At 37.1% G+C, this 11,526-nt stretch overlaps 1 protein-coding gene across 1 annotated transcript; it reads right to left on the bottom strand.

Moving 5' to 3' along the window:
• Positions 1-812: 812 nt before the first annotated feature.
• Positions 813-4,375, bottom strand: LOC139187717 (uncharacterized). Its single transcript, XM_070806670.1, has 9 exons — positions 4,366-4,375; positions 3,866-3,907; positions 3,659-3,766; positions 2,747-3,020; positions 2,279-2,517; positions 1,929-2,147; positions 1,716-1,814; positions 1,548-1,628; positions 813-1,446 (listed from the first exon to the last, which is right to left on the bottom strand). The coding sequence occupies exons 4-9, from the start codon at positions 3,018-3,020 to the stop codon at positions 928-930; spliced, it is 1,431 nt and encodes a 476-aa protein (XP_070662771.1). The 5' UTR covers positions 3,659-3,766; positions 3,866-3,907; positions 4,366-4,375; the 3' UTR covers positions 813-927.
• Between the last annotated feature and the right edge of the window lie 7,151 nt (positions 4,376-11,526).

The raw sequence follows: 11,526 nt of genomic DNA on the forward strand, positions 1-11,526 counted from the left end.
AATAATATTTAACAGAAATATTGAAGATCGAGGCTTGTGTACCGCAATGTCCTTGAAACAGAAATTTCGCACATACTCAGTGTTTGTAGTTCTACAGACGTTTGCTTCACCAGAATTCAACGATCAAGTCAGAATTTCAGCATCGGAAAACTTGACTTCTGGCGAATTTCTGTGTGGTTCTCTCAGAAAGGATATTTGTGAATGTAGAAGAAGAATGTTGATTTTCTGTGTTCTAAATGTCATGCAGATGGATGTATATATAATATGATTATGCCTATTCGCAACAGGCACTAGTAAAAAAAACACTTTGCGTGACGTAGGTCCTTCGTCGCGCAAAGTCATAAAAACGTCACGCAAGTTTTTGCACGACGAACCTTCGTCACGCACCACACGTCGCGCCAAGCCTGTGAAAGCAGGGTTTGCGTGACGAAGAAGTTGCATGCGTCGCGCAAAGCCACTTTGCGTGACGCATTTACCTACGTCGCGCAAAGTAGCTTTGCGTGACGTAGATATACGTCACGCAAAGCTACTTTGCGTGACGACTAAGAAGTTGCCTGCGTCGCTCAAAGCTACTTTGCGCGACGTATATGCGTCACGCAAAGATATTTGCGCGACGTAGGAAACTTCTTCGTCGTCACGCAAACTTTTTTTTGGACAAAAAAATTGCATGACGTAGGATTGTGCGTCACGCAAAGGCACTTTGCGTGACCTATGCAACTTCTTCGTCACGCAAACTTTTTTTTTTTGGGGACAAAAAAAGTTTTGATATAATTTTTAATAAATACTGTAATTCAATTCTAAAAAATAAATAATAAACCAATAAAAAGTATTTAATTATAAACTACATAAAAATATACATACAACATGTCCGAACAAAAAAAGAAAAAACTACAATAAGTAGTCTTCTAGGTTTGATACATCAAACTACTAGGTATCAGTTGGATGAAATGGCTGGGAAGTCGAAGGTGGAACAAGATCAGGTGATGGCATCTGGATTTGAAGACCGGATATCGCTAAGGCCTGTAGAATCATATTCATCTTGTCGTCATGGGTCCTAACCTGAGCCTTCATCTGCTCGTTCTCGGCCCTCAACTGCTCGTTCTGAACCTTCATCTGCTCGTTCTCGGCCCTCAACTGCTCGTTCTGAACCTTCATCTGCTCATTCTGGGCTACAAGCTGACCTTTTAAGGTTGTCACTTCCTCCTTCAGAGCATTGACCTCTCCTGTGGTCGATCTGGAAGAGGAGGCACCCGTTTCACGAACACGCGCCTTCCCCATGCCCCGAACAACTTTGCCATGACGACGACCGAACTTCTGATTCAGGACCTCAGTCATGATCTCAAAACCTGCATCATCGGATACAGTGACGTCCTCAATCGGGGTATCCGGGGGAAGTTGCGATGTTGCTTCTTGGAGAACAACATCACGCTTTTCCACCATAGAAGCCTGTAATAATAAAGAAAAAACATATAATGTTTAATAACAAAATATAAATATTATTTGAACGATTCATAAATATAAGAATAATAACAATTACATATACTTACATAAAGCTGCTCACTGGTCTCATCGCCAGGTTGAACGTAAACGTCATTGAACACGTCGATCTCTGGGAACTTAGAACCCTCCTGAAGAAAAAAAAAACATTAAGAAAATTTTATTAATCAATAATAAAAAATAAATTGTATAAAATTTCAAAAGTAATATACTTTTACCTCACGTCGTGCCTCAAGCCTATACGAAAAGGGTTTCGAACCGGAATGGTGGAGAAGTGTCTTTGACTCCCGAGCAATCTTGCCAGCAATAGATTTCTTCTGTGAAACACATAATATAGATGTTAGTGTGACGATTTAAAAGCAATTATTTTAAAATGCTTAAAAAAATAACTAAAACATTAATGAATTATTATTAAAATATTATGTACATACCACAAATTTTGGGTCCGTAAAATGGTTGCAAAGCCACTCCCAATCCTCTCGCCGGTCCGCCAACTCGGATGGGCAACCCTGTAGGCGAGCAGTCTCCACATCACCCCATATCTTAAAATGCGCATGAAGATCGCTCTTCCAATTTTTGTACCGGTTTGCAAAGGTCTCATCTAAGTAGGTGATGACCTCGGGGGATATGTCCTTAAAATCAAAATTGACCTACAAATATGAAAAACAACAAAATAATAGTAAGAAATTTAATAATATTAAGATAGTACACTTTGGCTTATAATATTTGTAAACATAATTGAAAAAAAAAATGACAAAAGGCTAAAAATTAATATACTAACCGACAACTTGTCTCGCACCAGTATCTTCGTCTCCTCGGGAATTTCTGCCCAAGATTTCCATTGCATAGGACAACAATTTTTAATAACATAACCACAGCTAGTAACGACGATACTATGTTGCTGTGAGGTAGCCGCTCCACGATGTCGCGAGTCATATGCAATCTTGATCAAGGAGGCGGACAGACGTACCATTTGTGCCGCCTTCAGCATTCGATTAGGCCCCCTGGTGTTTTTTTTAGCTGCCCAAAAAAACTATGGTGAAAACCCTAAGCTTAAATTTCTACAAAAAATTCTGCAAAACCTCCCCTAACAATATATCATTTCCCAAAACCTTAAAAAAGTAAAATAACAGTAATTCACAACCCGTAACAGATTTTCACAATCCAGCAGATTTTCACAATCATAAAAATAATAATTTTAAAATGAAAAAAAAATACAACATAATGAGAATTAGAAAAAAAAAACTACCTGGAGGGGAGCCCCCATCCTCGACTCTGGATGACGAGGAACTGTGAATAGAAGACTCTGAATCACGGCGACGCCGGTGAGGCCGCCGTGCATTGAGAAACTGAACGGACACTGATGACGTCGATGATAATGGCACCTGGGATGTCGTAGCAGTAGCCTCAATGAAAGGTGTAGGCTCCCCAATCAATGGAGCACTCACGGCCGGAGCAGTAGATGGTGATAATGCGGGAGGCGCATTGGTCACACTCCTACGACGAGTGATCAACCGCGACATCTACACTTTTTGAACCATAAAAATATAACATTAGAAACTAATCCTTTCTTGCATTTGAAACTAGAAGAAAAAGGCAAGAAAACTGAACAAATAAACCATGTGTGAAAAAATTGCAAGACTGCTCACTACATGTGCTCTAGGCATCCCGGAGATGACAGCAGGAGACACAATGATTTTAACAAACATATAACGCAACCTTCCACCTGATTCCAGGCAGAAGAATAACAAAATTATGTTAACAACCAACTAGGCAGTAATCACCGAAAACATATCCAAATACACTAGTACTCTCTATTCATTCTTCCATTTAACAGCATGCCATTTCAGCAGTTTAAACAAAACTTGACATATGCCCGATCAGCAATTTAGCACTTGTCAAGCAACTTTCGTAATAAACTTAGCTGAGTTACGCTTATATACAAAATAACAAGCTAGTGAATATGCAAACAACAATGTAACACCTGTAATCCCACCCCACCCACCCCTGACCAAACCTCACTTAATTTAGAAGACCAAGAGACACATACAATTTAATTGCAATTTAGTAATTGTGGTAAGTTTAATCCCAACTAGTTTTCCTTGTAACTTCGCCGCAAAAATGAATTACGTTTTTATATAAGTGAAAAATAAAAACAAACCTGAAAGGTTTCCCTGATTAATGAATACTCCAAGCCATGCTCTCTTTCAACAGCGCATGATATTCTTCTTCTTAAGCCATCTACGCGGATGAGGTACAAATCTAGGTACTAAAGAAAAGAAGCTCAATGAACAAAGATATTAAAAAATATTGTCACATGTTTAGATACAAAGACAGAAAGACAAATCAATTATAAGAACATATGTACCTCATCAAGGGTTAAAGTGCATAGCAGAGACTTCTCAAAGACCTGAGGACGAGCAACAATTTAAAAGGTACTCTACACATTTTTCAAGAAATCATAATGGAATTGTATTTCTATTGGTTCATTTTACGTTTATTCATTTTTGGTTTGGTAAAGGCATCCACTGGAGTTGTATTGAAAATTGAGTCTTCACTGGAGAATATTCTGGCTGAGACTGGAGACCAAGTCTAATGAGAAGCAAAGCCCAATAGTAAGTTACCTATTGGCTCTACAGTTTGATGTACTAGTTCCTTAACACACGAAACATATCAAGAGTTAAATTTTTGGCATTTCTGTAAATTCAAAGCTGAATAGTGCCCATTCATCCCTCACTGTAAACCAAAACCCTCGCCCTCCTTTTCTTACATATATCATATTAAGGGAAATTTTGAAAAGAAAAGGCAATTACATAATAGCAACGTCAGGAATACCATATTAAAACCATTCAAAGAAGGAAACCCCACAAGTAGGTGAGGCTGCTGAGAAACTGCTGTTTACAATTAGGTGAGGGACAGTGATAGGCTCACCCTCAAGCTAATTTATACGGAGCAGCAAAGAACGTCAAGCCGGAACCGTCTGCAGGAACCGTCAAGCCTTGGAGATTTTGACAAGCAGGAACCGTCTGCACACAGAGGGAGAAAAACACCACACAAGAACGTCAAGCCTTCGAATGTTGGAGACTCAATTGCTATTTCAACCAAACCAACATTTGCATAAATTAATCAGTAAAACCCATCTCATAAAATCAGAGATATTGAGAGTTATTGGAGACTAAACAAAACCCATCTCATAATCATAAATTAATCAGTCAAGCCTTCGAATGTTGAAGCCTTCGAGATTTGCATCAGCTAAATTCAGTAACCAGACCAACATTTGCATCAGAAACCCTTACCTTGAATTTGAGACTTGATTCACGTCGGCTTCGAGATTCGTGTGGCTGCGGTACTGGGTTCAAGATTTGGGGATCAAGGCGAAAATGAGAGATAGAGGAGATGAGGACTACGGGAAGAGTAGATGAGGATTATGGAAAGGGGAGATAGAGTGACGGGGAAGATAGAGCGAGAGGGCGAGAGGGAAAGATAGAGCGAGAGGGAGATACGGGAAAGGGGAAAGGGGAAAGATGAAGCATTTGCGGATCCACAATTAAGAAATTTTCTTTTGCTGCAACTAATTGGGATGAAGGATTATGCGGGGAAAGATGAAGATAATGCGAAAGGGGAAGAGTAGATGAGGGAAAGATATAGCGAGAGGGAGATACGGGAAAGGGGAAAGATGAAGGATTATGCGAAAGGGTAGGGGAGATACGGGAAAGAAAGAGCGAAAGGGAAGAAATAGGTCAACGGGTTCAGCGCCAAAAATTTTCATTATTCACCTATTTTTCATCCGCCAAAATTATCAAGTTTGCGTGACGTAGGTATACAATTTGACGTCGCGCAAAGTGGTTTTGCGCGACGATTACATTAAAGCGTCACGCAAGTTATTTTTATTTTTAAAAAATTATTAAAAATTTTACTGAAAATGTGATTTTACTCCATTCAAGTTCAATTCTTTTTTTTACTTAAACCCCACAATAATATATTTTTCTAACAAAAATCCATAATAATTTTTTAACATATATATCATTCAATCTCTTAAGTGTTATAACTACAAAATAAATAAATTAAAATCTACATAGTAAATATATATACCACTGAACTTGAAAGGAAACGCACTGTACGAAAATATTTTGAACGATCCAACCGTCAAACTTATTTGTATATGATTCGAGATCGCGTATGCCAAAAATGGCAACAAACGAACATGCAAATATCAAGTAACGGGGACAAAATATTTCGACGGTTATAAACGAAAAATCACGATTTAACGGTACATTTAACTCCGATTTTGATGATTTTTACAGATACATTCCTTGACCCTTTATGAATACAATGAACATATTCGATCGTCAATTTAAAGTATTTACACAAGTGGATACCACAAAATATTAAGTTATACTTAATGAAAATATAATTAAACTTTAAGTGTTAGTAAACCAATTGTTTTGATAGGAAACGCATTGTACGAAATTAATTTCAACGATCCAACCGTCAAACATGTTTTTATATGCTTCAAGATCTCATATGCCAAGAATGGCAAAAAATGAACATGCAGAGATCAAGCAACAAGACAAAATATTTCGACGGTTATAAACGAAAAATCACGATTTAGCGGTACATTTAACTCCGATTTTGATGAATTTTTACAGATACACTCCTTGACCCTTTATGAATACAATGAACATATTCGATCGTCAATTTAAAGTATTTACACAAGCGGATACCACAAAATATGAAGTTATACTTAATGAAAATATAATTAAACTCTAAGTGTAGTAAATCAATTGTTTTGATGGGAAACGCATTGTACGAAATTAATTTCAACGATCCAACCGTCAAACATGTTTTTATATGCTTCAAGATCTCATACGCCAAGAATGGCAAAAAACGAACATGCAGAGATCAAGTAACATGACAAAATATTTCGACGGTTATAAACGAAAAATCACGATTTAGCGGTACATTTAACTCCGATTTTGATGAATTTTTACAGATACACTCCTTGACCCTTTATGAATACAATGAACATATTCGATCGTCAATTTAAAGTATTTACACAAGCGGATACCACAAAATATTAAGTTATACTTAATGAAAATATAATTAAACTCTATGTGTTAGTAAATCAATTGTTTTGATGGGAAACGCATTGTACGAAATTAATTTCAACGATCCAACCGTCAAACATGTTTTTATATGCTTCAAGATCTCATACGCCAAGAATGGCAAAAAACGAACATGCAGAGATCAAGCAACAAGACAAAATATTTCGACGGTTATAAACGAAAAATCACGATTTAACGGTACTTTTAACTCCGATTTTGATGATTTTTTACAGATACACTCCTTGACCCTATATGAATACAATGAACATATTCGATCGTCAATTTAAAGTGTTTACAGAAGCGGATACCACAAAATATTAAGTTATACTTAATGAAAATATAATTAAACTCTATGTGTTAGTAAATTAATTATTTTGATGGGAAACGCATTGTACGAAATTAATTTCAACGATCCAACCGTCAAACATGTTTTTATATGCTTCAAGGCCAAGAATGGCAAAAAACGAACATGCAGAGATCAAGCAACAAGACAAAATATTTCGACGGTTATAAACGAAAAATCACGATTTAACGGTACTTTTAACTCCGATTTTGATGATTTTTTACAGATACACTCCTTGACCCTATATGAATACAATGAACATATTCGATCGTCAATTTAAAGTGTTTACAGAAGCGGATACCACAAAATATTAAGTTATACTTAATGAAAATATAATTAAACTCTATGTGTTAGTAAATTAATTATTTTGATGGGAAACGCATTGTACGAAATTAATTTCAACGATCCAACCGTCAAACATGTTTTTATATGCTTCAAGATCTCATACGCCAAGAATGGCAAAAAATGAACATGCAGAGATCAAGCAACAAGACAAAATATTTCGACGGTTATAAACGAAAAATCACGATTTAGCGGTACATTTAACTCCGATTTTGATGAATTTTTACAGATACACTCCTTGACCCTTTATGAATACAATGAACATATTCGATCGTCAATTTAAAGTATTTACACAAGCGGATACCACAAAATATGAAGTTATACTTAATGAAAATATAATTAAACTCTAAGTGTAGTAAATCAATTGTTTTGATGGGAAACGCATTGTACGAAATTAATTTCAACGATCCAACCGTCAAACATGTTTTTATATGCTTCAAGATCTCATACGCCAAGAATGGCAAAAAACGAACATGCAGAGATCAAGTAACATGACAAAATATTTCGACGGTTATAAACGAAAAATCACGATTTAGCGGTACATTTAACTCCGATTTTGATGAATTTTTACAGATACACTCCTTGACCCTTTATGAATACAATGAACATATTCGATCGTCAATTTAAAGTATTTACACAAGCGGATACCACAAAATATGAAGTTATACTTAATGAAAATATAATTAAACTCTAAGTGTTAGTAAATCAATTGTTTTGATGGGAAACGCATTGTACGAAATTAATTTCAACGATCAAACTGTCAAACATGTTTTTATATGCTTCAAGATCTCATACGCCAAGAATGGAGAATGTTTTGAAGAGAGATGGGGGAGGGAGGTAACTGATTAAATGAAGTAAGAAAAGGTCGTTGACTTTGCGCGACGCCACCTACGTCACGCAAAACAGCTTTGCGTGACGTAGGTCAACCTCCGTCACGCTAAGCTGGTTTGCTTGACGTAGGTGGCCTTGCGTCGCGCAAAGTCAATGAAAAAAACGGTAAAGCAATCTATATTTGGCGCCAAAATCTTGCGGGACGCACAAAACGTCGCACAAACGGCCTTTGCGTGACGGCAAGTTGCGCGACGTCGGTCTTGGTCGCGCAAAACAAGTTTGCGCGACGTAGGTTCAGTTAAGTCGCGCAAAACACTTTTGCGTGACGTCGGTCTTCGTCGCGCAAACTTCCGTCGCGCAAAGTCCGTTTGCGCGACGCTTTGTGTTTGACGTCACGCAAACATACTTTGCGCGACGAATTTGGCTGCGTCGCGCAAGTTTTCGTCGCGCAAAGTGTTTTTTCTACTAGTGAGGTATGAGGAAGGGATGCATCTGTTGGGAGACATCTTCTCAGAAGGGTGTTTTCTTTCTGCGTTCTTTCACACTTCAGACTTCATCTAAAATGATGAGTCTGTTGCTAAAATAATAATAAAATAATTAATTAATTAAATTCGAAATTAATTAAAAATAATTAATCAAATCCCAAAATAATTAATTAAAGTATTTAATTATAAGAGCCCGAGCTCAAGGCCCATCTTTTGATAATTAATTATATATTAATTATCAATTAATTAGCACACCTCAAAACCCAACTCCAAGGGTGAGCTCAATTTTATTCTCCAAGGTTCATCACTCCAATCATTTTCTATAAAGGACAAAGCTTTATAAAGTAAGGGGACTTTATGGTGGTGAGCAATGTTGGACAATGAAATTCTATTGAAAATTTCCAACAAAAGGTTTGTCTAATTTTGGCAAAATATAATTTTTCTACTTTTGAAAAACGAACAGCATCATGCATATAGCACTGAATGTGGACATTTTTTTGCATAGGACGGTACTGACTGCATGATTGTTCATGCGTGGATAAAGCACATATATAATTGAAGGGTTTGTCTAATTTTGGCAAAATATAATTTTTCTAATTGTGGAAAAAGAACAGCAACATGCGTAGTACTTAATGTCCCCTTGAAGTAGAAAAATTATTGCGTGGGACAGTAGTGACTGCATAATTGTTCATGCGTGGATTTCCTAGATTCACACATCTCATGTGCAGTAGAATATCATCAAACTTTTTCTTGAGTTGTCAAGTTAGATCAATATAACTTTTCAGATCTTTGTATTCACCAAAGTCGAGCTCAAAGAAGAAAATCGACTCAAACGACGTTGCCCGACGATAAAAATTAGAGAAACTTGATATAAGTCGATTGAGAGTTTCTTTTGGAAATAGCCCAATTTTTACTCCCTTGTAGACTAGAAACATCCGGCTGCAAAAGGCATGCATACCAAGAAGTCTTGTATTTCCTGGTCACCTATCATTTACACAGACTTGTTTCCGTCTCAGGTTGCGTTTAACCGTCGATGCACAACACCAGCTGTCAAACGATCAGTTTTTGTCAAATATTGTTTATGTTTATTTTAAAATAAAAATATTTAAAATGATTTCTGATCGCACGATGTATGATGAACAGATACGATTTACGGATTCCCGAAACCCTCACAAAGAGGATCCGCCGAAGATTCGAACTCTAGGTAGACAACAACAACTAGGAATCAACTAATAATGCTATTTTGTACCTGTCCTAACTCCTACGCAACCCAATACCCCCCAGCAAACCCAATTGACCCATAAGCATAAACTACACGTTAACGAACACAAATTCAATTTGAACACAAATTACTTGGTGTACTGAAACCAGCGACCTCATTCACCCTTACTCAAATTATGACGGCTAAAAACTCAATTGACTGGTTCAAACAATATGCAGGGATCACAAAGATTTGCTATCCAAATTATAGGGAATCGATGGTAACTGATGTAATTTGTTTTAAAGTCATGGACATTTTAATTGTTGACGTGGATGTTTGCTCTACTTACCGGACCAACATATGAGGGAATAATACTAGTCGATTCCATTTTTATTTCTGATATTTGTCTAAATTACCTAATTTTTATGTTGAGGGATAAGCTTTAGACTTTAGTTAATTTGAGTCCTTTCCTGTTGCTTCATAAGGTGCCAAGCTTCTTCCTAGTGCCTGCTGCCTTACACTAACCTGGTAGAAATCAAATATTGAAGGAAAATAGTGAGAGCTAATTCATGGATACAAAACCATCTGTGTTCGTGACAATTGAACACATTTAAATTTTGCTTGGTCTAGCTAGTCAAAAGTGACTCAATTAATCCATTGAGAGTTAAATTAAGCGTCATAGGTTTTGCTTCTTGACCCGGAACTGGATCCTCTCTGAGGCAAACCCTTGGGATCCTGCTGTACGACGAACACAGGCCGTTGGATTTCGATCAAACGGCTACAATTATTATAACTTTAAGAGGGGTTCCACTATTTGTAGCCATTGGATCGAAATCCAACCGTCCGTGTTTGTCACTTAGCAGGATCCGAGGGTTTGCCTCGGAGAGGATCCGGTTCCTCAATACATTGTCTAAAAAAAAAACTACTTTCAGAATGAATCCTTTATAATTTTCATGTATGATCTTCAAAATCTTATCATACAGGCTGTCCAAAATCTATAAGATAGCCATAACGACCAAATTCCAACGTAGCCATGATGAAATGGCTGTCTCATGGGAAAAGGGTTGGATAGTGGGACAAAGATTCCATTCGGATATTTTATGGGGATCTGGAGATAATTAATCATGTCGGTTTATCGAACATCGTGCGATTAGTTTTTGTTACGTGCTATTTACATTTAATTTTAAATTTTAAATTTTAAATAATTTCTAACCGTACGATATATAATAACAGACACGATTCATTGATCATCTGAATTTCTAAAAAAAAATCCGAGAGGATCCTATTACGGGATAGTGATATCCAATGAGATGCGCAGAGCTTGGAATGTGTTTTCAAATACAGACTCAAGGGCCGGGGACACTTGGCAGGTCGTAGCTGCCTAGAGTGAGAGTGATGAGAGGGACTGGGCTCTGTAGTATTTTACTGTGCACACCTCCCCCACCCTTACGTACTTCTTGTTTGTGTGGGAAAGCGGGGACTCCAAAACCCATGAATTTCCTGTTGAAATCATTGCTATCCTTTTCTGCCCTCTCTCTTTTTCCTATATATGGTAACAAAAAAAGCATTGGTCCTTTTATTACCTTTTTTTATGTTAAAAGAAAAAGCTTAGTCTGAGTCTGACCCCCCACTGTCAAACTGTAGGGTTAACGACAAATCAGTTGAATGAGGTACCCATTTGCGAGGATATCAGAAATATTTCAATTATATTCGTTTATTGTA

Source organism: Malus domestica, chromosome 10 (assembly GCF_042453785.1).
Source record: "Malus domestica chromosome 10, GDT2T_hap1".
Classification (NCBI taxonomy): Eukaryota; Viridiplantae; Streptophyta; class Magnoliopsida; order Rosales; family Rosaceae; genus Malus; species Malus domestica.